We start from the raw sequence: 27976 nt of genomic DNA on the forward strand, positions 1-27976 counted from the left end.
CTAGAGGCAGCGGTACTACCACTCACCAGGATCACCAGGAGCGGTACTACCGCTGGCCCCTGCGGTACTACCGCTCCCTTGAGCAGTACTATCGCACGCCACAGAGGCTTTAGCACTTGGATGCCTTCAAAACGCAGCTAAAGACAACAGACGGATCCAATAAAACCAGAGCTGCCATAACTTCTGCAAATGAGCTCCGAATTGAGCAAACTCAAGCTTGTTGGATACAAGCTTGTTGGTTATAGTAACAAGAGGCAGGGGAGGTATGCCTAACAAAAAGAGGAGAGAATCCTCCAACAGGGAAGAACCGACAGAACCTCCAGCATCGAAAACATCATAGAAGATGCATGTGAACTCCGTTTTCGGTGAACTCGAGCTTGTCATCAAGATGACCATAAGCTCCAAATCTCACAAAGAGAACCAAACAAGAACCAAGAAAGATGATGCAAGGATGCAATGGTTTGAGCTCTCTACGAACAATACGATCAAGCTACTCATCGAGAGCCCCCCTTGATAGTACGGCAATCGATCCTATAACCCGGTCTCCCAACAACCGCCATCAGACCGGTAAAATAGAAACCCTATCAAGGGCAAACCTTTGCCTTTCACATGGTCCACTTGAGCTAGATGATGACGATCTTGACTCCCTCAAGTTGGACCACCTTTCTTGATTGCGTTGGCTCGATGAAGACTAGTTGATTGCTCCCCCATACTCCACTATGGGTGAGCCACTCTTCCGCACATCTTCACAAATCCATTGTTACCACAATGGACGGCAAGCTTCAAGCATTTGATCTCTTCGTGATGCTCCACTTGAACTTGCACACCGCAACCTAACCCCACAAAGAACTCTCATGAATACCATGGGTTAGCATACAAAGCGTAATGGACAATGCTTACCATACCATGGGATCACTTGATCCCTTGGTACATCTTGTACGCTTTGTGTGTTGATCACTTTGATTTACTCTTTGACTTAGTCTTGATCAACCTCTCACATGACCAATATTTAGGTAATTCCTTGAATAGCACCTGGGTCATCACAAACTCTCCTTGAAACCAACAAATGGACTCCAAGAAAAGCCTATGGACAAATCCTTCAAATATAACTCAAGGCAACCATTAGTCCATAGAGATTGTCATTAATTACCAAAACCAAACATGGGGGCACTGCATGTTCTTTCACCCTCCTAATAGGCTAGTCTTTTGGGGGGGGGGGAGGGCCCAAGGCCTTTCATAAGTCGGTGTTGCTCTACGGTTGGGCCTGGTTGACACATGGGATTGGAAACGCTGGTGATAGCGGACCCAAGATTGTGTAACAATTGGTACTTGTTAGAATAAATCTGATCTCATCGTTGATCATCCGAGGACCAAGCAATCACACGAGGCACGACAGCGAGATTTGTTAACGAGGTTCACCATCATGGCTACATCCCGGGGGCCTGACTATGGGCGCTCCTCCCCATGACACCACTATAATACCGCACCCCGGCCGCCCGGGCGCCGGCACACGCCGCCGGCTCCCTCGTGTGCCTGTGCTATTATGTTGGCATAGGTTACATCGTGTGTCTACCCCGATATATATGAGAGGCCTAGGATACAAGTGTCCTATTATGACACAACCCCTACCGTGTCTACACACAGTCCAAAACCAAGTCCAATTGTAACATACTTTGTACAATAATATTCGACACAACTCTAACAAACTCCACCTTGGGTTCATCCATGCATCGAACCTCCATGTACATTGGACATGAGATACGCCATGAGCACCGCTACTACTCCCAGACTCCATGTTACTCCACCTGCAACTGTAGTCCCTTCTCGTCTTCTTCACAGTCAACACTCGAGCAAAATTAAGTTCCTCATTACTCTACTTTGTGCTGCCAACTTCCGGAGTATCCGTTCAAAGCCATCACACACCAACCGCTGTCTGCGTGAGAATGAACAACCCACATATTGGACTCCACATATAAGAGTTACCTGAACTCAACTCACCGCTCTTTCTTGACCGTATATCTGAAACTTGAAGAATTTCATCGTTGCCCAATATCACCCTGAGTCAAATTCGCAGTTGTCTCACCCTTTTCCTGGATAGTCTCTGACATGTCCCATAGCTATAGCACTCCGCCTCCTTCTGTACTTGTCATCCACACTTTGCCATGTGCACGGAACACCACAGAATATACGGTCGTGTACTCTCTCAGCTTTTGACAATTTCAGACTTTCCGTCACTTTCTCGGATTCTCCACGGTCAACTCCTGTCCATCAACTAGCACCGATAGACCCAGTCACCAACTTGAATCTGGTACTCATCAACACTGCTTTAGCACCCTCTGCACACTTTGTCTAACCACATGCCTGACCACCAGTGCCTTGTCCTATCGTTGTGTTCCGTGCTTACCGCACGCCTCGCCGCTATCACCGCGTCGAGCCTCTGCTGTCCTGGTCGAGTCTCCCGGGTAGCTAGCCCACACTGCCTCAACCCCCACTGCAGAGAACCACCGATCATCACCGATCGATGCCGAGTATCACGTCTCCATCAGACCATTGGCCCCAGTCCGATCGACATGTCTCTCGCTATCCCGCTGAAATAGGCTTCGACTCTCCATGCATTTACGCCGTAGCCCCTCCATCAGCACAGAGTGTAGTCCTCCATTAGACTCCAACTCCACCTTCAACATGACTCCATGGTGGTTGTACGTGCCACCCCCCCCCCCCCCCCCCCGCGCCCCGTCGACTCCAAGCTCTCATGTGCACCATCTTAAATCAACACCGCGCCATAGTCTATCGAAGCCGCACAAGCCCTCAGACCTGCACCACGTGTCTCCACGCCCCATAAGTCGGCCACCATCAGCATCATGCTCCTATGTCATCGTCGCTGAAATCACCGCCATCTTCTGCTTTAATCGACATACCCATCGATCCGCCAGACAGTCCAGTCCGACCCAGCCAAAATTTTCTGACTGCAACCATGCTCCACCTTGTGTCGCATCCGCCTCTGCACATCTCCTTGCATTGCTTGACGCCCTGTGTATGCATGTTTACTCCACGACGAACTCCAGACTCTTCTGAGACTTATACGCACGTCGTCAATCTGCCATCATCACAATAAAACCTCGTGTGCAATTAGCAACACTTCCAAAAGGAATATTACTTTCCTGATAGTCTCCACGGGTGCACCAAGACTTTGCCCCCATATAACCTTCAAAGCTCCTTTTCTTTATTGTGTTGTTGTCCATGCCACGTCAATACCATATAAGCTTTTTTTTAAATAACACATTTTTTATTAATTTTCAGAAATAATACATGGTTTTGATATTTTTCAAAAATAATACGGCATCGTCTTCCTGTAGGACGACTGGACCTAATCGTCTTACTAGTAGACGATTAGCTTCCACTCGTCAAACTGCTGGCCGACTGGGTAGTTGTCTCAATGTGGGCCTCCAGTCGTCCTACAGTAAAACGATTAGCTCCAGTTGTCCTACAGGAAGACGATTAGTCCCAGTCGTCTTCCTTGTAGATGATTAGTTCCAGTCATCCTCCCCGAAGATGATTAGTTCCCCTCGACCTCCTTTGCTGCCATCTTCTTTCCCGCCAAACCTGCCTTTCCCGTCATCTTCTTTCCCGCAAACCCTGTTGTTCCCGCCATCGTCTTTCCTGCCAAATTCTTTCACCTTCCTTTCCCGCCATCTTCTTTCCCGCGAACCCTGCAGTTCCCGCCATCGTCTTTCCCACCATCCCTTCTGTTCTCGCCAACTCCTTTCCTGCCATCCCTTCTGTTCCCGCCAACTCCTTTCCCGCCATCTTCTTTCCCGCCAAGCCTTCTATTCCCGCCATATTTCTCTCCTCGACCTATAAACCCCCCTCCCATACAGAAAGGGTTGACAAGCAGTGCATTGTAGTCTCGTCAAGATGTCCCATCCTCATTATCCTTTCGATCGTAGTTTCCACCCGAGTATGTCGAAATGTCTTCTAAGGTTAGCCAGCAATTTTGAGATAGACAATAGGATTGTTCAATGGGACGAACTTATCAGTAGTGACACCATACTGAATGAGTTGGCTCACGCATTAAGTAGGTGTGGGTGGCCTGCAAGGACCTTTGAGGAGATACGGAAAGAACTCCTCAGGTTGAATGTTAGGTGGAAGAAGCAACAACATAAGAGTGCAACGTTCCTAAGGATGGCCTGAGAGCATACTTTTTTATGGACTGATGAAAGCAAAGACGAAGACGATATCTTCATGCCGAGCAGCAAGGCCAAGACAGCCGCATCGTCGAAGGGCAAGAGTGACTCATCGTCGAAGGGCAAGAGTGCCTCATCTTCGAAGGGCAAGACCGCCTCATCGTCGAAGGGAAGAGTGTTGCATCGACGGAGGATGACGATGATGTCTTCATGTAGTTTGTATGTTGTATTATCTAAGCTAATTCGTACCGTTTAATTTCGATGTATTTGTATCTTAATTATCTCTAAGAGTGTTGTATTATTATAAGAGTGTTGTGTCGACGAGAGAAATATGTCTCTTCCATACATAGGTAGAATATGTCTCTCGCATACATAGGTAGAATATGTCTCTCGCATACATAGGTAGAATATGTCTCTCGCATACATAGGTAGAATATGTCTCTCGCGTACATAGATAGATATAGTGCTAGACAAGCATCACCAACGTCGTCCGCCACGTTGTCCGTGTCGTGGAGGTGGTGTAGGCGGCGTCGTCCACATATACCTGTGCATTGGCCGAACGTTACGGGGAGGAAGCTCAGACCAATCCTGGTCATACTGTGTTTCCTGTGTGGGAGGTGGTGCAGGAGTCGAATACATATCCACCCACTCGTTGTGCTGCGACAAGAAATCATGTCTGTTGTGCCCACCTTCATGGTCACTATCCCACCCAGATTCAGACATAGACGCGTCATGTCCATACGACTGATATCTGTAGAACCCTGCTGGATGGACGAACATAAGTAATGATGAAATACATAGGCCCAATCGATATTCACAAGAATAAATATGAAGAAACATACTTGTAGGCGGAGGTTGCATCATGAATCCTAGTGTGGGACCTTGCTGCTGGGGTCCTGGCCGAAACACGTAGCCAGACGTGGGATCCGGCTGGTGCTGCCACGCCGAACTACCGGCCTGGTCAGGAGGTGGTGGCCTGGCCGTCCACTACTCTCCTAGACGTGGACGCGGATCATGTCGGTGATGTGTGGGTTCTAGCTGACCAGTCGAGTGACGCGGCGGCTGCTGGTGCGTGGAGTGACGCGGGGGATGCTGGTGAAGAACGTCCGAAGTGTGTGTGCACGTAATAGCCCGATACACAGATCGTAACTTCCCCTCAATGCGCGTCATCCAGTTCTGGACCTGAGACTGATGAAGCATTAGAGGTGCAGACGACAGTGAACGCTGAAAGTTGGCCACCTCCTCGCCAAGTCCGCGAGTCAACTCAGCCTGAAATTGTCAGGACGATTATTAGGTATGCACGACAAAATTTGTATGAACTACTTGCATTATATGAAGAGAATATATCTTACCGCGTGCTGCCTAGAGCCCGAAGTATCATAGCTCGGGTACATATCCGTCGTAGTAGGGTCAGGTATCTCATCTGGGTTATTGTGATGAACGATGCATAACCGTGTTCCGGTCATGTACCCCTGCAGATAGAGATTGAATTCCTCCAAATCAAAGTTGTGATTCTCGTGCCACAGATGTGTGCTCGCAGTCTCCCATTGTGTAACGTACGGCTGAACCCTAACTAGCCACTCAGTAGCAGTCCTGTTAATCCCCTTCTTTGTGATCCTAAAATTTTGGTGTTTTCGTTGGACAATTAACTAACTGCTTAACTATGGACAATTTAGAAGGACAATGCAATATTGGATAACCAGACAATACCTGTGGATGTCTCCTTGCAGCAGGGCCTCTGTAGGGGGAGGTGTCTCCAATTGCAGAAGACCAAATTGCCTCATAACCCTCTGCTGGGCCATCTCCTCGACGAAGACATCGACAATGATCTTCGATTTCGTCATCCAATAATCGGCATCTCTTGTGCACAACACGGACAAACGCCGGGGTATCTTGCATGTATGGCTTCTTGCGTGTACGACTGCCAGATCACCCCAGTGTACGCGTCAAACTGCTCGTTTAATGCCGTGTAAGCTCGTCTGGTCTGATCACCAGCAAAGCGTCTCTGCGAAAACAAAAGTTAGATTGAACCATAGTGTACAAAAAGAACAAAAGTTAGATTGAGACATACCCTGCAACGTGTCCAACTCATACCGAAGGTAGGCATGTCGATGCCGTCAGCATCGAACATGATATCCATAGGCTCGTCAACACGTACGTCCGGTCGTCCTACGGAGAACCTCTCCCACGACCACAGTTGCAGAAATAGAGGGCATCCAAGAAGGGCTGACGTGGGTGACGTAAGCTGGCAGGCATTGCACATAGCTCGATATGTATACGCTAATACAGCCAAACCCCAAACTCCTCTATGTGATCTGAGCCGGCGTCTCAGCGCTCGCGATCTCCAGTGAAATATGGATGTAGCTCATGCTAATAGTGCTGACATGGTTCTCTGTGAGCCTTCTCCTAGTACCCGGTGGGTCAAATCCTGGCAAGTCACAAAGCCCAACAGGCTCCTCCTCCACGGCCGCTGTTCCAGTTGCTAACTGTGCTGCCACTGCTTCAACATGTGCTCTCACCGCTGCATCTCTTGCAGCTTTCCTGTCCCTAACGTGTCTCTGCGTGCACACATTAAGTCTGTCACGTATCAAATTGTACTTCCATAGCTGGTTCCGCTTGCAGAGTTTCTTGAACAGATTCATCAGGTTCTTATTTCTGAACTGCGAGAAGAAATTAGCACCCAGATGGCGCATGCACCAACGGCTCTGCAAGTCCTGCCATGGAGTTTGTTCCTCAGGGCCAGGGTTTGTCAGGTCTTTATCGCACTGAGTATACCTGCATGCCTGTCATGAAGGATGCAAACATTGGGCTTATCCTTAACAACTGCTACTTTCAATTGCCTAAAGAACCATGTCCAACTCTCAATGTTCTCACTCTCCACAAATGCAAAAGCGAGTGGTACTACTTGATTTTGTCCGTCTTGACCAATGGCTATCAAGATCTGACCCTTGTACTTGCCAGTGAGAAAAGTGCCATCTACACATATGACTGGTCGGCAATGCCTGAAAGCTTCGATGCATACACCGAAAGAGACGAACAGTCGATGCAGCACCCTCATAGTTGGGAACTCTGGCATGAAGAGGTCTTGGATGCCGACATAGGTGCCAGGATTCCGGTCCTGCAGCGTGTGGAGGAGCCGGACAACAGAGTCATATGCATCGAAAAATGAACCAAATATGGTCTCAAGCGCCCTATGCTTAGCCCTCCAAGCCTTGCCATAAGAAATTCTGTATTTGAACCTCACGAATACTTTTGTCTGGATAGCCTTCACTTCCATCACTTTGCACTCCACTATCTCGCTGTAAAGCAACCGAGCAATAAGCGTGGACGAAAGGTTGGCATGATCTTGAGGGATGCATGGAATAAGACATGTGTGATGAACTAGGTCACTGATCACCCAACTTGTGCCATACTTTGGGAGATAGCCATGCACCCCGGCGGGACAATCTTCGTTCTTGCATACCATTGTCAAGTATTTCTGACTTGACACCTCAGCTGTGAGAACCCTTTGTGTGGACATTGCCCATGGAATGATTGCGTCCTTCAAAGCGTTCTTGTTGGGATACATAGCACCCGTCGCAATGTTATTCTGGTGATATTGCCATGTAGAATCATGCCCATCGTTCACGATCATTGCTGATGAGAAGTCATGATTCCATGATGTAGGATTCGGCACATCCTCTGCGTTCTCTTCTTCATCAGACTCGTCGGAATCATCGGCATGACCAATGTCAACATCTGTATTCTCATCTTCCATCTGGTTCTGCATGTGCCCATCTACCTCGTCACCGTCCACCTCCCCACTGTAATAATCTTCGGCATTTCCTCCTTGTACCTGACTACTTTGTCCTTGTTCGTAACCATCATCTCCAGCATTTAACATTGAGTATTGCATCCTATCACTACTTTGACTAGGATTGTAACCACCCTCGCCTTCAGGTGCAATTACCTCCTTCACAACGGGAAGCACTAAGGCACAAGGATTGCATCCCCTGGTTTCGCAACCTTGTAACCAACGCACCCACTGAGAGGTCCGCTCTATTGGCCTCATATAGAATAAAATGTCTTTCCTTGACCGGGTCCACAATGCATGAACACCCACGGTGTGCGTTTCAGTATTCAGCCCTAAACATGTTGTCAACCATTCTTTCAACTGACTAACAGACCATGTTTGAGGGGCGGTCAGTGGCACCTCTATGTGCTCAAATTCACTCAGATCAACCACAATCTCATTTGTTTGGACAGTACCAGGACCATAGTAAAATATGAACGTCACTACATCGGACATCTCGACTCACCTATAAAATTATTTAACATGGACAGACAACTGTTAAACATCATGACAAACTAAAAATATTCACACTCCTAAATATTTGACAAGTACATATATTACATAATATTAACGGAGCAACTAAAAATATTGACACACCTAAATATTTACTAAACTAAATATATTACGGATATTACCGGAACAACTTCAAAATTTGTTACAACTACATGTTTGACATCTAAAAATTTGACACACACATATAATACGAAATATTACCGGAGCAACTGAATATATTCACACAACTAAATATTAGACATCTAAAAATATATCGGTTACTACTGGAGCAAATACATCTATCGGAGAAAATGTCTGTTAAATTATACCCTTGAAGCGTGCGAACCAACGACGACGAACGGCGGCCTTCAATCACCGGAGCCGGAGCTTCACCTCCACCACACTGCCGTAGCTTCACCAGTTCATCTCCACCTCCACCACCCCCACCAAAATGCTCACCACGACCACCACGAGCTACCCCATCACTAGATCGAGGTCTCCCTTGCCTCCCCCAACTATCTACAACGTATCTATGATGGAAAATCAGGAAAAAAATGGCTCACTTTGGTGTACAAATGGGGTAGTTTTTGAGTGGGAAAGAGAAGAGATGAAGAACACCAGGAAAGAACAGAGGAGGATAAGGGAAGGAAGTGGAAGAAAGGAGCGTCGGTGGGTGCTGGCGCCCTCTCGTCCACCAGGTGGACGATCGTCCTGCAGGAGGCCGACAGGCCCGTGTCGTCTGGGCCCCGGGCAACGATAGCCCGTGCCGGGACGAGGGGGGGGGGGCAGTGCGACGTGGCCGCGCCAATCTCCGAGCGCCACGTGGATGTTTCGCCACCTGTCGTCCTCCCATACGTCGACTCCATCCAGTCGTCCAACAGCAGGACGACGGGCTTCACTCGTCCACCCGCAGGACGAGGCCGCATTATTTTTGAAAAATATCAAAACCGTGTATTATTTCTGAAAATTAATAAAAAAATGTATTATTTAAAAAAATTAGCACCATATAATGAAGATTGCTCCTTTTTTTCAAACAGATCTCGCATGCACTTGCATCCTTGGGCTGCACCCCATACTCGATTCTGGCCAGCTTCGGCCTTGCCCCTACTGCAGCCACATGAGCCGCACCGCCATGGGCCTTTCAGTTAGCTTGCTCAGTAGTCCATAATTTTGATGTTACCCTCTTTTCTTGGTCGACTCGGGCAGCACTCGTTCCTTTTTGAATGCACCCTGAATATGGGGCCAGAAATTGCAGAGGAGCAGGATCCGAAGCGGTGGCAGGGTGCCTCCTTTTTTTTCTAGTAAATAGTTCAAACCATTTTAGGGAACGGAATGCTCAAACCGAAACTGCTAGAGGAACGAATTTTCAATAGCATACCTGGGCCTCACTGCTTCACGCACCAGCCGCCTCTTGCGTTACCGCACGCATCGTGCGCTAGGGCTACGCAGCCGCCGTCCCCAGCAGTCACAACACGTACACCGCCGCTGACGCTCGCCCGATCGATCACCTGATCGACTGCCGCATGTCTCGCCTGACGCACGCGCCTTGCTTGTACGCTCGCCTGTGATCCGCCGAGAATTCTGCTCGATCGCTTCTTCGTTTGCTGCCAATCCATGCAGATCGCTTGATCTTGTCGCCGATCCCGATCAAACCAGTCGCTATCCACCGTGGCCACAACTTTCGATCTCTCAGCCACACATCGATCAACTTTTGATCTCCGCCGCAGCTCCTCTAGATCAACAACCATGGTCTTCAGTTGAACCTTGCTCATGATACCACTTGTTAGAATAAATCCGATATCATCATTGATCATCCGAGGACCAAGCAATCACACGAGGCACGACAGTGAGATTTGTTAACGAGGTTCATCATCATGGCTACAAGCCCGTGGCCTGACTATGGGCGCTCCTCCCCATGACACCATTATAATACCGCACCCCGGCCGCCCGGCCGCCGGCACACACCGCCGGCTCCCCCGCGTGCCTGTGCTATTATGTTGTCATAGGTTACATCGTGTGTCTACCCTCGATATATATGAAAGGCTCCTAGGATACAAGTGTCCTATTATGACACAACCCCTACCTTGTCTACACACAGTCCAAAACCAAGTCCAATTGTAACATACTTTATACAATAATATTCAACACAACTCTAACAGTTACGACCACATTACTAGTGACACCCCTACTCTTTTGTTGTTTCTTCAACAACATATATCTATCTCAAATGTGAACTTGACGTAGCATACGGGCTAAACCGTAAGTATGGCGATGTATCTGTGAGAACAGGCCGTTTAGCCCCATTGTAGACCGGGAGCATGATAAGGTTCATGGATATCCGCCACATGGATGTGAAGTGCCACATGACACGTTTCTCCCAGAAATGCAGCTGCATATCCATTCTGTCTTTCAACCGCACATACATTTATGGAAGTGCCTGTCAATGCGATGTTTAAGACGAACCGTCGCGTTGCCGGCTTAACATTAAGTCATGTCTACCCCGCTGAGCTCCCGCGACTAGAGTTCCTCCCGCCGCCTCCCTGCCGTCGCCGCGAGCGCCCCGCCTCCCTCTCCCCCCTCACCCTCCCACACGTTCTGTCCGCCCGCTCGCCCCCCGCAGGCGACGTGCAGGCCCCTGCCGCCCCTCTCCTCTGGCCCCCCTCCCCGTCCATCTCCCTCCCCGCCGCCACCGGCTGGGTCCGCCGGGCCTTGCCCGCGCGGCGCTGGTGGCGGCGGGTCGTCCCTTCCCCGCACACTCATGGGGGCGCGGGGGCCTCCCGATGGCGGCGGTGCAACTCGGCTGGCTGCGGTGTGGCTCGGCGGCGGGATTCCGGCGAGCTTCGTGGTCCTTGGTGCGGCGGCGCGGCCGTTGGCCGCGGGGCGGCGTGGCGTTGCTGGTGGCCGGCGGCACCCGCGCAGCCCAGATCTGGGCCCTTTCGGGCTCCATCCGGGCTAGGGCGGGCCGGCGGCTCGGTGGGCGGCAACGCTGCTCCCTGGTTGATGGTGAAGTGGCGGTGGTCAGCGGGCGGTGGCGGCTTCGTCGGTCGGCGAGCTGCAGCGTGACGGCAGGGGCTGTCCGGACCCTTTTGGGTCCGTCCGTGCCTCGGCGCCTGGCAGGCCCCTTGTTCGTGCGTCCGGTCGGCTCCGCGGTAGCGGTGGTGGTTGTCCCCTCATGTCGGCGATGTTGCGGATGCCCCCGAGGCCACTCTCTCTTTTCCCGTCCTCCAGGCCTCATGTCGGTGACCTCAGGGAGACGGCGAAGTTGATTTGGTGATTGTGGTGGCACATGTTGGTGGGCGGCGTGATGGGCGGTGCACTATGATTCGTCTGGGGTGGTGGTGGGGGTTGGGAGAAATCTCTGGCGGCTCGTTCGGCCCCGACGCGGCGACGCCTGTGGGTGCCGTCGGACCTTCCTGAAGGGCGTCGGGTACACCCCTCCCCCCACTGCCCCCCGCGTACCGGGGGAAACCCTAGGACTAGTCCGGGCAGCAGCGGCGTCGTCGTCACCTCCTTCTTGAAGGTGTTGCTTGGTACGCGGCGCTTCGGAATGCTGGAACGCGGTGGTACTTCTCCGGAGGGTGCAGCGGTCGCCGGTCATCTTCGTTTCGTTGATCTGCCATTGTTGGCATTGTTTCTCTTTCTTTTTCTCTGTTTTTCTTTGGGCTTGTTTGTGCTGCGGCCCCAGCACCTATCGTTAGATGTATCAGTGGTTGCTTTGTATACAAAGCGGGAGGAAACCTTTTTTCTTAAATGCGATGTTTAAACATCTTTGTGCTATGTAAATTTCCAGCAACGGTCACAAAATTCAGCACATGCACGTTTGCCTCTGACGATGGGTCTAGAGGCAGTGTCACAAACACATGAAGACCCACAAACATGTTGTGATATAAACATGTCCAGAGCTCATATCCGGCCACGCATCCATCCAAACAAGGCAGTGTCGATGAGTTTTGGTGCGTCACACTACAGGACTCTTGGGCCAGCCAGCGGCTCCCGCGGATGGAGAAACTTGAGCCCTCCGATTCCTGGCACGGGCGGTGGTGATCAGGCGCACGTTCGCATCGAAGAGTTCAGAGCCAATTCAGCAACGCAATCAAACATGCTGCAGGGAGACCGAGACCGTGACAGCACGACGAAAGTTCCACGAGCTTTGGTACTGTACTTGAAATACACAGGTCGGTACTAGTGCTTGTCTGGCACGTGGGCTGCTTGCTTGTCCGTTAGCTCCATTGCCACATGGCTAGGCAGAGTAGAGCATGTTGAAGTGGACTGAGGTCTCGCTGAATCTGCTGTCAAGTCCATGAGGTGAGCTGCAAACCATCTACAAATTCATGCACTTCAACCGGTCGGCTCTGTCTTCTCTCCCTTTCTTCCCCTCACTGCTCTGCTCCCCCCCTTTCTTCCCCTCGATGTCCTATGTCCCGCACACCATTCTGCGCCCGTTCGGCGTAAAACCATTCGCCGGCGGTGGCTATCTTAGGCGGCACGCACGGCCGTGTGTCCGCCGTGCGAGCTCCGTCGGTGCAACGAACGGGAATGAGCTGGGCGGTGGCAATAAGAGGAGGAGGAAGAGGCCGGCGGAGGAGTCGCGGTTGGAGGTTCTTTATGACGACGGGTTCGGGAGCGTCACCGTGAAGGACTACCGGGAGGCGGTGAGGGCCATGCCCAGGGACGACGGCGGGCCGCCGCGGTGGTTCTGCCCCGTGGAGTGCGGCCGGCCGGAGGTGGACAGGGCGCCGCTGCTGCTCTTCTTGTCAGGTTGGTTGGTCTCGGACATAGCACCACTCACTACTCAACGATACTGTTCGTTCTTGTATGCAAAATCGATCGTGTGTCTTTCCTCTGCTGCAAGCCTAATGCTATTTTATTTTTTGTTTTTTTGGATCTGAGCTGCAGGAATCGAAGGTGTTGGAATGGAGCTCATTTTGCACCACAAATCCTTGGGCAAGTGAGTATTGTTTTTGTTTCTATATCAAAAGAGGACAGTCAACAATTTGGAAACTATTGTCGCTTTATGCTTAAAAAAAGTTGTCCATCATGATAGTCATGTGTCATACTGTCATTTCTTGCTCGTATGAAGTAAACCCATGATAATGGGTGTGTAGACTAGGGTGTCACATCGGTGAGATATTCTGTCAAAAGAAAGAAGTAAACCCTTGTTTATGTTCTAATTTAATTTTTCATCTTCTTTTATGCAGAGTATTTGAGGTTTGCTGCTTCCATATACCAGTAAATGACCGCACACCATTTGAAGGTATGGATGGAGGAATATTTCATATATTATTATTTACATTTGCTTGGCATCTCTATGCCCTCGCAAGTACTTGACCGTCTTTACTTGCTATAGAAAGACCTCAAATGGACAAATCTTAAAAGGAGACAACTGTGTCCCATGTGTAGAGCACGTGGAGTGGTGATTGTTTGATTCTTCTCTCGCTTATCCTACGAAAAAAAGTTAGAGAATCTACAGCCGGGGCCTCAAACCCCTCTCAAATGTCCAGGCGGACGGCCCGATCACTGACCGGTCAAAAATAAGCGACTCAGACGAGCACCTCAAACCGGTCTCAAACGTCTGGGCTACTTGGCACCTGGCACCACTCATATCCAGCTCCAATTTGGGGCGAATATGGGGTTGCCCGGACGCATCCGCCACGTCGGATCCAGTCTACGCTGGCCATCTGACCTCACATATATTCGTCCATATCCGATCACCGTGCCAAACCCTATCCACTCCAGTCCACTCCGCCTCAAACTCCTGTCCGGTGATCTCCGATTCCGGCATGGCGGACAGCGGATCTGACTCCGACCAGTCTGGATCCGTCGATTGGGTGTCGTCCTGTGCGGGTTGGAGGATGTTATGATCGTCCGCATTGCCCTCCGCCACTCCCGGGAGGATCGCGCCCGACCGACGGGGGGTCTGTCCGGCGCGAATCCATTGGGTCGGTGCAACGGGCGCTCGGATCCGCCGGGGCTGGATCATCATGGTCCGGTAGCCTCCCCATCTCCGGTCCGCCTGAGTATGAGTGCTATAGGACCGGTGTGCCTGCCGTGGGAAGGGGAGGATAAGGGTAGCCGGCGGCGCACACTGTCGTAGAGGAGGAAGCCATCCGTGCCCGCATCCTCAAGAAGCGACAACGGAGGAACATGTGCTCCCTTGCCCGAGAGCAATATCGAGCGGTCTGTGCCATGGTCGGACTGCCGCCCAAAGGGGAGAAGGAGGACAGCGACGGACCGGACAGCTCCGGGAACGAGCAAATTCGGCTCGATCCATTTTGCGTTTTTGAGCGCTACTTCAACGAGAAAGACGACAAAGGCGCCAGGAAAGGCAAGGGCTGCCGTGGGTGATCTTATCCATAGCTAATATATAGATAGAACATGCTAATTTTTGGTAGTCCGATGACATGTCCTGATGTAGTAACCGGATGATTTGTGTTGCAACGTTTACGTACGATTGCATGTGTTTTGTATGGATTTGAGGTTTGCTAATTGAGGTGTGCGGTTGTACAAAGAAAAAACTAAAGTGTAATCGGTCGCTGCGCACCGACGCGTCAGGGCATGTCCGCGGGCATTTGAGGAGGCAGACTTACCTACCGTGGCTGTATATGCATTTCTTATGTTTATTACCGTTATATCTTACAAAGATTAGTGACTATGAGGATTCATTGTACGATCACAACTGTTAAAATACTGCTAAATTTAATATATCTTTTTTAGCTTATATCACATTTGCAAGCTTGACGCCTGCTTAATTATAATGTATACAGGTTTATTACAAATTGTGGAAGAATATGTCAAACATGAGAATGCTTTGTCGCCAAGCAGACCAATATATATAATTGGGGATTCTTTTGGTGGATGTCTTGCAATTTCAGTGGCAGTTTGCAATCCAGAAATCGACTTGGTTCTTACACTAGTAAATCCAGGTAGGTGAAATAACATTTAACTGATCCAGATATTGATTTGGTTCTTACACTCCTGGTTTTAGAGTATTATAGTATATAATCTGATTTTTCAGCAACATCATCTGCAAAAGCTTCCCTGCAGGCAGTATTGCCTCTTTTGGAAGCAGTGGCGGCCAACCTTCCATTTATACATCCTCACCTTCTCAAATATTCAATGGGTATATTTCTCTTAACTTGTCAATCATGCTTATAGGTAAAATAAATCTTTGTACTTGGAGTGCGGTGACAATTTTACTTTGACTACAGATATATCTTCTAAATAATCCGGTATATCATAAAGATGTTGACATATATTTTTCATTGAAAGTGGTTTATTTCAAGATAATATATAATTCATGTTTTGATTATTGTTTTTATTTTGGATAAGGAATATTTTTTATTTTTTTATTATAACTTACTGTCAAACTTTCTCAGGGGATAAACTATTGCAAAGACCGATTGCAGGTTTCTTTCTGTGAGAACCCAATAAATATAAACGGGCTCAACGCTAGTTATGCTTGTTCTGCTGATCTTTTCCCAACTATTGTATATTGCAGCGTTAGAGCACTTGCATAACCAGCTAATTCTTAAACTAAACATATGATAGACAATAAATATCAAGAATATGAGCTACGTATATGAATCATAATGGTACTGGAACAAATCAGTTTCAATATCTTTAGGCAGAAAAGGTTATTCATCGGCATAAGAGCCACTTCAATTATTATTATATTGTTTTTCGACGGTGAATCTAAGAATTTTTCTTAATTATGTATCTGTGCTCCTCAAACTGTTTTTTCATGTTGCAAAATAGGTAACCCTCTCAATATGGCTATGGTTAGCCTTGAGAATAGTCTTTCTCCACAAGAGACTCTACAAGAATTTTCAAACAAACTCACTTCAATGCTACCTTTAGTTTCCGTAAGTTATCAGTTATCATTTCTTTTAGAATATTTTAATCTTTCCATTAGACATGCACAAATAAGAATTGAAATTTGTGGAAATTCAAATTTTATTTATTCGGAGAGACATTTTCTAGCTTTTAACAATATTATTTATCACTTAAGAACACCTAGATGGCCATCCATTATTATTTTTGACCGTAACCAGCAGGAGCTCTGCTTTTCAATTAAGATGGGGGAATAACTGTACAATAGGCTGAAAAAATTCAGCTTACAGAGGTAAAAGCACACCAACGACAGGAAAGAGACACAAACTATGTACATCTCCAGAACCTGTCCAACCTAACTGACGATTGGTCATCCATTATTATACTTTCTAATGTTCTCACAAGACAAACTTACTAAGCAGAAGTAGATTATTGTTGTAAAAAAAGCACCCGTAGATAGTAATATTGTCCTGTCAGAATTGATGCTTATTATTTCTCAGGAACTAGGAGATATAATACAAATGGGCACTCTCGTGTGGAAACTTAAGCTTCTCAAGTCAGGTGCAAACTATGCCAACTCACAACTTCACATGGTACAAGCAGAAGTACTACTTCTTGCAAGGTATCTCTATTTAACAGTTTCACACATTTGGTAGCTCAGGTGAGGTATAATCTTACAAATTTTATCTCCCACTATAAATATATTTGGATTTAGTGGCATTGAGAATCTGCCGCCAAGTGGAGAAGCAGACCGACTGGTTAAGTCACTGAAAAATTGCAAAGTTCGGTACTTCAGGAACCGGGGCGACAGACTACTCATGGTACAAACTATCATGCTCAATATTTTTCTCTTCAATTAGTTCCCAACATTTCCATGTTTTCACTTACTTGGTTGGAGTATTTAACCAAAAACTACCACATTTCACGGAAACGTGACAGAAAACTACCACTTTACGATTTTGTGCGGAAAACTACCACTTTTGTCCTAATCCGTGGCAAAAAACTATCAAGTCTCGAAACCGGTCGCTTCGCCCGCGCCAAGCACCAAACTAACCAGCCGGTCCCACGTTTCAGGTGCCACGGTGGCCAACCGACGCCTGCCGCGCGTTAACGGCGCGTCCGCGGTCGGAAACGGCGTCGTCAGAGGATCAGCATCAAATGGCCGGTCCCACGTTTTGGTGCATTGAACGCAAACTGACAGCCGCCATTTCCGACCGCGGACGCGCCGTTAACGCGCGGCGGGCATCGGCTGGCCACCGTGGCACCTAAAACGTGGGACCGGCTGGTCAGTTTGGTGCTTCGCGCGGGCGAAGCGACCGGTTTCGAGACTTGGTAGTTTTTTGCCACGGATTAGAACAAAAGTGGTAGTTTTCCGCACAAAATCGTAAAGTGGTAGTTTTCTGTCACGTTTCCGTGAAATGTGGTAGTTTTTGGTTAAATACTCACTTGGTTGAGTAGTGTACACCAAGTTTAACTTTGATATTGTCTAATACTCCCTCCGTCCTACAATATAAGAGCGTTTTTGACACTAGGCTAGTGTCAGAAACGCTCTTATATTATGGAACGGAGGGAGTAGAATATTTCTGAATCTCATGGCACTTCGACAGGAGGATGGCTTCAACCTTCTAACTGTGATAAAAGGAGTAAAAATGTACCGCCGTGGTAGACAATGGGACTGTGTGAACGATTTCCTGTCACCCACATTAAGTGAATTCAACAGAACATTTGGTGAAGATTTCAAGTATGTATTTAGCATATAAGATCGATTCAACTTTTCACATGATATCATATAGAGATGATTAGACTCATTTGTACGAAGCTCAAACTCTTGCAGATTGTTTCATCAGTTACTGAGCCCAGCCATGCTCTCTACAACACAAAATGGAAAAATTGTCCATGGCCTTGACGGTGTTCCGGACAAAGGTCCTGTCTTGTTTGTGGGATATCACCAACTCTTGGCCATGGAGTGGGCTGCACTAATCGAAGGGTTCTTGAGGGAGAAAAAAACTGTTATCCGAACAGGGGCCCATCAAGTATTTTTTGCTGGAAATTATGAGACACTACGCCAAGAGTTGTCTCTGTTTGATTTTGTTTCTATGTACGGCGCGGTTCCAGTCAGTCCAATCAATACGTACAAATTGTTTGAGAGAAATGAATTTGTTCTCCTCTATCCAGGCGGTGTGAGGGAAGCTCTACATAGGAAGGTGCTCTTTAACAAGGACATTTTATTCTGATAAAATTGCTTGTATTTTCTACATTCTGCTATGCTTATTTTGTTGTGCCTGGCAGGGCGAAACATACAAATTGTTTTGGCCAGATCAAACCGAATTTGTAAGAATGGCAGCACGGTTTGGAGTTACGGTCATACCATTTGGTTGTGTGGGAGAAGATGACTTTTTGGAGGTTAGCTTTATGTGCTTTTGTACTTCGAGTCATCTGAAGCAACAAGATTTACATATTGTAGTAGAAGTTATATTCCGGATTTTAAGGCACTAAAATGGCTCTTTTCTTATCTCACCCCATATAGTCTACTTATGTATCCTTTGTACCTTTTACAGATAGTTGTGGACTACAATGATCAAAAGAACATACCCTATATTAGAGACGAGATAAAGTCATTCAACAGAGATTTTACAAGATTAAGGTTAGATTTCTATTACACTGTCCATTTTTCCTACGATAAACAAACAATCAAGTATCTCCTTAGAAAGTTTGTTACCAATCTCAAGCCTTGGCACCACTTCACCTCCAGTATCTAAGGAATAAAAACCTTGGCCGCCTTCTTTGTGCATGTTTGGTTTTAGGGACACTGTGAAAGGAGAGGATGGGAATCAAGTCTTGCATCTGCCTGTTGTTCTCCCAAAATTACCAGGGCGGCTGTATTTCCTATTCGGCAGACCAATCGAGATGGAAGGAATGGACAATGTGTTGACAGATAGGAAGAAGGCAAACCAAGTATATTTTCAAATCGAATTGGAAGTGGAGAATGCAATGTCTTACCTAAAGAGGAAGAGAAATGAAGATCCTTACCGGAGTATTGCGCGACGTGCGTTGTACCAGGCAACTTGGGGTCCTTCTGCTCAAGTGCCTACTTTCGAACCGTGAAAGATTGGGTCAGGACTTGTTTGCTTAGGCTAACTGGGCCATGACTTTCATGTTTAATTGTCAGTTGAGCCAATTTTCGAAATAGGGTGAGTTGAAACTTCCATGGACTTAGCACGATGAAAGAAACCAAGTACCAATCTAAAGAAGTTGCGAGCACCAGAATCATGCCTTTTGGAGAGATTGTGGTGATGTGCATGATATGAAGGTGCGGCAATACTCACATATCTTATTATCAACTCCGTGCTCATATAATTCGTATCCCATAGATGTATCTTTACTAAAGTTGTGTACCTACACAATTAAGTATCTTAAATAGTAGTGAAAAATCTAGACTCTCTAAGAACGCCTTCCCATCATTTGCAGTTCCTCTCTAGTTACTCTGTCATTTAGTCTTAGTATTTATTTGACATTCTAGTTCATACTTAGTTAATTCACTTATTTATCATACTCCTAGCAACCGATAGAGTATAATATTTTCAAACTACGGTTTGAGTGCGAGCATCGCTACGTATGCGACAACATAGTTGTGGGGTTGGTAATTGTGCTTCAACTAGTCATGCACACTGACATGACATCACCTTTCCATCGCTCTATTATAACGCATGGCCCGAGGATATAGCTTGGTGATGGTAGACATTATGTACACCTATGGCATACTAATTGACTCCTCTTGCTGTTCACACCGCCCAAACCTAGGGTCTGCCTGCTCTGGGTGCCTCCTCATGACATACATCACATTGAGTATCATCGCCTTCGGTAACCTAATCAAGTGCCTTTGTGACATGAAGCGGACGAATGAGGCTCTGGATGTGCTGCTCCACATGATGCTCGAGTTGCCTGATTACATGTCTGGTGTTCACACAAACTTTTACTTTTCCATTTTTTCAAAGGAAATATATAATTTTTTTATAACACACAAGTATTTTTTAAAAGATATTAATATTTTTTCAAAACGACGTGAATGCTTTTTAAAAATTACCCGAACACTAAAAAAACACAAAATTATTTTAATTACATAAACTTTTTTATAAAATGCATGAAAACTTTAAAAATGGCATAACATTTTTATTAAAAGGAATGAACATTTTTAAATTACATAAACATTTTTAATACATTAACACTTTTTCAAATTACATGGGCATTTTTAACGCATGAACATATTTAAAATTATATGAATATTTTCTAAAATATATTAACATTATTTTAATTAGCTAATTATGTTTCCAAAAAGTATATCACTTTTTGTGTTACATGAACACTTTTAAAATTAATGAACACCTGATTATATCCATGATTTTTTTAAACGTGCGAATGCATTTTATGAAATTTCATAATACCTGAATAATTTTTGAAAAATACCTGCACATTAAAAATAAGTACATTTTAGTAAAAAAAGTAACAGAAAAGGCATAGAGAAAAGAAGAAGAAATTTGGCCTGCGAGGGATCGGTACACCCCACTGCGCGCGCATGCTTCCTACCAGCGGCTAATGGGCTAGCCCAACCTCTACTATTTGTGGACTTTGATTAATAAAGTTCGGCCTTACCCCTAAAAAAATGGCAGCCCCCTGTCTCTCTCTTTTTACCACAAAAAAAACAAATTAATAAATCAGGGGGATTAATGGTGGGGAGAAGGACACACGTGAGCCATTCATGTTGCCTCTCCAACTCTTTATCTCTTCCCGCCGCTTCCTTCCATGGAGGGCAGGAAACAATCTCTCCACCATAGTAGCTCGTCGCCGTCCGCTGGTAGTCAGCGGCCGCCACCGCGTGGGAGCATCGGAGGGCTGCTCGCCGGAGCCACCCACTGTGTCAGAGCGGGACGCACCACCAGGCCATATGTGGAAGCGGAATCATCCGTGACCATCCCTCTGCCGGAGTTCGTGGCGGCTGCCATCTCTGATTCCGGTGCGTTTGTTCCAACCAGTAACGGCGCACGACGGTGTCCATGGTTCCGCACACCATGCTGCGCCCGTTTGGCGTAAACCCGTGCGCCGCGGGTGGCCATCTCAGACGGCACCATGCCCGGCTGTGCCTCCGCCGTGCGAGCTCGGTGGATGCGACGACCGGGACTTTGCCGGGCGGTAGCAGCAACACCAGGAGGAGGAAGAAGCAGGCCGCGGAGGAGTCGCGGTTGGAGGTCCTTTACGACGACGGGTTCGGGAGCGCCACCATGAAGGACTACTGGGAGGCGGTGAGGGCCATGCCCAAGGACGACGGCGGGCCGCCGCGGTGGTTCTGCCCAGTGGAGTGCGGCCGGCCGGAGGTGGACAGGGCGCCGCTGCTGCTTTTCTTGCCAGGTTAGTCGTTCTTGTAAGCAAAATCGATCGTGTGCCTTTCCCCTTTTCCTTTTCCTCTACTGATGCTATCGGTGGAATTGTCTGAATCTGCAGGAAGCGATGGTGTTGGAATGGAGCTCATTTTGCACCACCATTCTTTGGGCAAGTGAGTATTGATTTCTTTAATGGGCGACCATTTTTTTATAAAGGACGTTTTATTACTTAAACGATTTATAAGTGTTACTAGCAAAACGGTCCGTGCGTTGCAATGGGAGAAAAAAATTCATAATGTTCAATGGCCATGACCATATTTTGCCGCATCACCAAGATACACTATCGCTCTCATTTTCGTGAAATCATGAACAATTTTTGAAAACTACGAACATTTTTTTAAACTCGTGAACATATCTGCAATCGTGAACATTTTTACAGATTTTCAAACATTTTCCGCAATCATGAAATTTTCTAAAATCATGAACATTTTATGCTATTTGCGAACATTTTTTAAAAAATTGAGCATATTTTCTAAAACATTTTTATTGAATAGGCGAACATTTCTAGAATTGACGAACATTTATTTTGGAAATTGGTGGAACAATTTTAAAATTCAGAAACATTTTTTTGATTTAACGAACAATTTTTGAAATGCATGATCATTTTTTGAATCCACGAACATTTTATGAATCATTAAACTATTTTGTAAGTCAAGAACAAATTTTGAATTTTAGGATGTTTTTCAATTCATGAACATTTTTTGAATTGGCCGCCGGATATGGGTCGGCCAAAATAGGCGCGCTTGTCGTCTCCCAGGGCGCGGAGCGCAGTATAGAGGGTTCCTACTGGGCCGGCTCAAGTAGGGATTCCTTTGGTGAAACATCTTTTTTATCACTTATAGGTGGCATTGGTGGGGAAAATACACAGGAGCTCTTGGGCGCTCCACACCCCTATACGAAAATTAATCGTAAAAAATACAAAAAAAATCAAAAAGGGGCTGAATTTTGGGAATACCAAACCTGGGTCCCCGGTCTACTCCCGTGTGAAATTTCGTGAAAAAATACCAGAAAACGCATCCGTGGCGAAGGAAATACTGTCGGAACAAAAATCCATCCAAACAGTGTTTTTCTATGCATTGGAAATTTTTGTCTTTTTTGCCACGAATACATTTCCTGGTATTTTTTCACGAATTTTCACACGGGGGTAGATCAGGACCCAGGTTTGATATCCCAAAATTACAGATTTTTTTTTAAAATTTCTTGGTATTTTTTTGAACGAAACGTTCGTATGGGGGTGCGGAGCACCTGAGAGCTCCAAATCCCATCCGCATTGGTGGGTAATATTTTGCAACTTTAGGACAATTTAAATGACGTACCGCCAGAAGCAATAACCCCTTTATTATTAGGGATAGACACCCGACCTCTGCATAACTAAAATGCACACAACTAAGTCCAAGCTCAAAAAGTAAGAAAAAGGGTATTTGAGAAAAAAAGTAAGAAACTAGTGAAATACAAGAAATCATGTAGAGAGACTGCATAACGCCTAAAATGGAGGAGGGCCAATCCTAGGATCATGTTGTCATCCATGTTGGGTAAAAGTATCCCTCGTCGTATTCTCCAAACGTGTACACACCTCCGTAAACAGGTTTTGATTCTCCACACGTTGTAGAGACGACCGTAAATGGAGCGCACCGGTACACCTATAGATAACCTGCATAAGGGAAGTATTTTTATCGGTAAACACCTTATCATTTCTACATAATCAAAGCGACCAAATAATGGCAAGCGCTCCCACCCTGAGAAGAATTCTAAATCTGTTATCTATCCTATGTAACCAGTTGTCAAAAATGTTAGCAACACTACGTGCAAGAACAGATGGTGTTGGAATGGAGCTCACTTTGCACCACAAAGCTTTGGGCAAGTGAGTATAGGTTTCTTGTACGGACAACCAATTATACGTGTTTTATCATTTTTGTTGTTGAGAAATACCATATTCTTGTTTACTTAACTTGACTCACGCCATATAAAAGAGTGACTCAAATTAAGGTGCAATTGAACAGTAAATCTGAATTTGGAAAATATTATTGCTTTATGTTAGAAATTTTACTGGCATAAAGTTGCAATGCATAATTCAATTTTGTCATGATAATCATGCGTCATATCTTGCTTGTATGAAGTAAACCCATGTCCAGGTTCTAATTTAGTTTTTGATCTTCTTTTTATGCAGACTATTTGAGGTTTGCTGCTTCCATATACCAGTAAATGACCGTACACCATTTGAAGGTAAGGATAAATGAATAGTCCAAATATTATTATTTTCACTAGCTTGGCATGTCTATGCCCTCACAAGCACTGACCATCATTACTTGCTACAGAAAGACCTAAAATGGACAAATCTTAAACAGGGAGACAATTGTGTGTCGTATGTGTAGAGCACATGGTTGTGGTGATTGTTTGATTCAACTGGATTATCCTATGAAAAAAACATATATGCATGCATTTCTGTTTGTTTATTATCACTGTATTAATGGCTATTAGGATTCATTGTATAAAATCATAGTTGTTTTTTTTGCGGGGAATATAATCATAGTTGTTACTTCAAACCCCTAAAATTATTATTGTTTGAGAGTTTTTACCCCAAACCAAGTTTGCAAGCTTGACATCTGCTTAATCATAACTTATACAGGGTTGTTACAAATTGTGGAAGAATATGTCAAATATGAGAGTGCTTTGTCACCAAGCAGACCAATATATATTGTTGGAGATTCTTTTGGTGGATGTCTCGCAATTTCAGTTGCAGCTCGCAATCCAGAAATCGATTTGGTTCTTACACTTGTAAATCCAGGTAGGTGAAACAAATCTACCTATACATTAATATCTACTGCTATCCTGTGATCCAAATATAGATTTGGTTCTTACACTTAAATTTGATTTTTCAGCAACATCATCAGCAAAAACTTCGTTGCAGGCAGTATTGCCTCTTTTGGAAACGATGCCAAGCAACCTCCCAGTTGTCCAGCCCCACCTTCTCAGATATTTAATTGGTATATTACTCGTAAACTTGTCAATTATGCCTCTATAAGTAAACACAAGTCATCATAGTTTAAGTGCGGTGATGATCGTGAACTTTGGCTACATGTATATCTTCAAAATTCAGTAGACCATAACAATTTTTACATATTTTCCCTTGAAGGTGGTTTATTTCAAGATAATATTTATTGCATGTTTTGGTTATTAATTTTCTCCCAGGCAACCTAATTTTAAGTATAACTCATTATAAACAAAAAAAGTGAAAATACTTAGTAAAGGCTTCTTTTCTCCATGAACCTAGTAAATACAAACGGGTTCAAAGCTAGTTATGTTTGTTCTGCATCTTTACCCAACTATCATATATAGCAAATTTAGAGCACTCGCATGAGTAGTCAACTCGTGAACTAAACATATGATATACAATAAATGCAAAGGATACGAGTCAGGTATATGAATTTTACTGGTGCCAAAAAAAACGTTTCTATATTTTTAGGCAGAAAATTTATTCATTGGTATATGGGCAACCTCAGTTCTCACTATATTCTTCTTCGGAGTTGAATATAATAATTTCTCTTAATTATATCTACTTCAATGTCTTCGGGAAATCAGTGCTCCTCAAAATGTTTTTATGTGTGGCGAAATAGGTAACCCTCTTAATGTGGCTATGGTTAGTGTTCAGAATGGTCTTTCGCCTCAAGAAACTCTACAAGAATTTTCAAACAGTCTCACTTCAATGCTACCTTTAGTTTCAGTAAGTTTTCAGTTTATCACTTATTTTGAGATTTTTTTATCAATCATGCACAAATACAATTTGAAATTTATGGACAATTAATATATTTTATTTATTCTAAGAAAAATATTGTAGCTTTTAACAACATTATTTATCACCCAAGAACATCTGGATGGTCATCAATTATACTACTTCCATATGTTTTTACAAGACAAACTTAGTAGATCATTGCTGAAAAAACACACACACACAAGTAGATCGTAATATTGTCTTGTCAGACTTGATGATTGGTGTTTATCAGGAACTAGGAGATATAATACAAATGGGCACTCTCGTGTGGAAACTTAAGCTTCTCAAGTCAGGTGCAAACTATGCCAACTCTCAACTTCATGCGGTACAAGCAGAAGTACTACTTCTTGCAAGGTATCTCTATTTAACAGTTTCACACATTTGGTAGCTCAGGTGAGGTATAATCTTACAAATTTGATCTCCCACTATAAACATATTTGGATTTAGTGGCATTGCGAATCTGCCGCCAAGTGGAGAAGCAGACCGACTGTTTAAGACACTGAAAAATTCTAAACTTCGATACTTTAGGAACCGGGGTGATAGACTACTCATGGTACAGACTATCATGATCACCATTCTTCTCGTACATTATTTACAAGCATTTCCATGTTTTGACTTACTCGATTGAGCAGTGTACACTTATTTAACCAGTGGGGTTGTGTCATAGAAGAATTCTGAAATTTTTGTGGCACTTCGACAGGGGGATGGCTTCAATTTGCTAACTATCATTAAAGGAGTAAGCATGTACCGTCGTGGTAGACAACGGGACTTCGTGAACGATTTCCTCCCACCTACATTAAGTGAATTCAAGAAAACATTTGGTGAAGATTTCAAGTATGTATTGACTATCTAACACCAATTCAACTTTCGCGTACTATTATATAAGGATGATTGGAGTCATAAGTTGTAAGCTCAAAATTTTGCAGACTGTTTAATCAGTTATTGAGCCCAGTTATGCTCTCTACATTGAAAAATGGAAATATTGTTCGTGGCCTTGCCGGTGTTCCTGACAAAGGTCCTGTCTTGTTTGTGGGCTATCACCAACTCTTGGCCATGGAGGTGCCTGCACTAGTTGAAGGGTTCCTAAGAGAGAAAAAAACAATTCTCAGAGCAGCAGCTCATCAAGTATTTTTTGTCGGAAATTATGAGATACTGCGTCAGGAGTTGTCTCTGTTTGATTGGTTCTCTGCATTCGGCGCGGTTCCAGTCAGTCCGATCAATACGTACAAGATGTTTGAGAGAAATGAATTTGTTCTTCTCTATCCAGGTGGTGTGCGGGAAGCTCTACATAGGAAGGTGTCCTTGAAATTTAAATTTTGTTGTACGAAAATTGCGTTCTCTATAGTCTGATCTGCTTATTTTGTTGTACCTGGCAGGGTGAGGCATACAAATTGTTTTGGCCAGATCAACCAGAATTTGTAAGAATGGCAGCACGGTTTGGAGTTACCGTCGTACCATTTGGTTGTGTGGGAGAAGATGACTTTGTGGAGGTTAGCTTTATGTGCCTCTGTACACCGAGTCATCTGAAGCAACATGATTTACATATTACATAGTAAAAAGTTACTCCCTCCATCTCAAAATAAGTGACTCAACTTAACTTTAGTTAGTACAAAGTTGAGTCACTTATTTTGAGACGAAGGGAGTACATTCTATATTTTTAAGGCAGGAGAAGTGGTTATGTTGTGTAGCTTCTATTTACATAGTCAACTTATGCTTTCTATCGTTCATTTTTATAAAACTTTAGAAAAACTTATGCATTCTTTGTACCTTCTGCAGATAGTTCTGGACTACAATGATCAGAAGAACATACCCTATCTCAAAGACGCGATAAAATCATTCAATGAAGATTTTAAAGGACTAATAAGGTCGGATTTCTATTATCCTTGTCAGTTTTCCTTCAATAAAGAAGCATCCAAAACACTCAGTGTCTCCTACGTTATCCAAGGAACAAAAACCTTGGTCACCTACTGTGTGTGTGCTTGGTTGCAGGGACACGGTGAAAGGAGATGATGGGAATCAAGTCTTGCATCTACCCGCTGTTCTCCCAAAGGTACCAGGTCGGCTATACTTCCTATTCGGCAAGCCAATCGAGATGAAAGGAATGGACAATGTGCTGACGGATAGGAAGAAGGCAAACGAAGTATATTTGCAAATCGAATCCGAAGTGGAGAATGTAGTGTCTTACCTCAAGAGGAAGAGAAAGGAAGATCCTTATCGGAGTATTACGCGACGCGCGTTGTACCATGCAACTCAGGATCCTTCTACTCAAGTGCCGACTTTTGAGCCGTGAAAGATTGACTCTAGCCTTGTTTCCTTTAGGCCCAGTTTGATCAGGACTTTCATGTCGGATTGTAAGTTGAGGCAATTTGAGAATTAACTATGAGATCACTTATAGACCTACAATATTGATTTATTGAAGTGTAATTACAAGCAT

At 45.2% G+C, this 27976-nt stretch overlaps 2 protein-coding genes across 4 annotated transcripts; both read left to right on the forward strand.

The window, feature by feature from the left end:
* Positions 1-12757: 12757 nt before the first annotated feature.
* Positions 12758-19602, forward strand: LOC109767051 (phytyl ester synthase 1, chloroplastic). Of its 2 annotated transcripts, none has more exons than XM_020325800.4 (13): positions 12758-13266; positions 13405-13456; positions 13707-13762; positions 15273-15431; positions 15524-15628; positions 16264-16370; positions 16839-16960; positions 17054-17159; positions 17946-18079; positions 18173-18542; positions 18628-18741; positions 18897-18982; positions 19143-19602. In XM_020325800.4, the coding sequence occupies exons 1-13, from the start codon at positions 12840-12842 to the stop codon at positions 19441-19443; spliced, it is 2139 nt and encodes a 712-aa protein (XP_020181389.3). In that variant the 5' UTR covers positions 12758-12839; the 3' UTR covers positions 19444-19602. The 2 variants fall into 2 exon arrangements, with proteins under 2 accessions (XP_020181389.3, XP_020181391.1); XM_020325802.4 differs by having other exon boundaries at positions 12818-13266; positions 15542-15628.
* On the forward strand, positions 19479-27966 carry LOC109767050 (phytyl ester synthase 1, chloroplastic). 2 transcript variants are annotated; one of them, XM_020325798.4, is made up of 14 exons: positions 19479-19648; positions 21369-21741; positions 21835-21886; positions 23941-23996; positions 24400-24558; positions 24653-24757; positions 25388-25494; positions 25775-25896; positions 25990-26095; positions 26243-26376; positions 26469-26838; positions 26919-27032; positions 27319-27407; positions 27532-27966. In XM_020325798.4, exons 2-14 carry the CDS (start codon positions 21390-21392, stop codon positions 27830-27832), a joined length of 2067 nt encoding a protein of 688 aa, XP_020181387.1. In that variant the 5' UTR covers positions 19479-19648; positions 21369-21389; the 3' UTR covers positions 27833-27966. The 2 variants fall into 2 exon arrangements, with proteins under 2 accessions (XP_020181387.1, XP_020181388.4); XM_020325799.4 differs by lacking the exons at positions 19479-19648; positions 21369-21741; positions 21835-21886 and adding an exon at positions 23557-23634.
* Positions 27967-27976: the final 10 nt, after the last annotated feature.

This window comes from Aegilops tauschii, chromosome 6, assembly GCF_002575655.3.
Source record: "Aegilops tauschii subsp. strangulata cultivar AL8/78 chromosome 6, Aet v6.0, whole genome shotgun sequence".
Taxonomy (NCBI): domain Eukaryota; kingdom Viridiplantae; phylum Streptophyta; class Magnoliopsida; order Poales; family Poaceae; genus Aegilops; species Aegilops tauschii.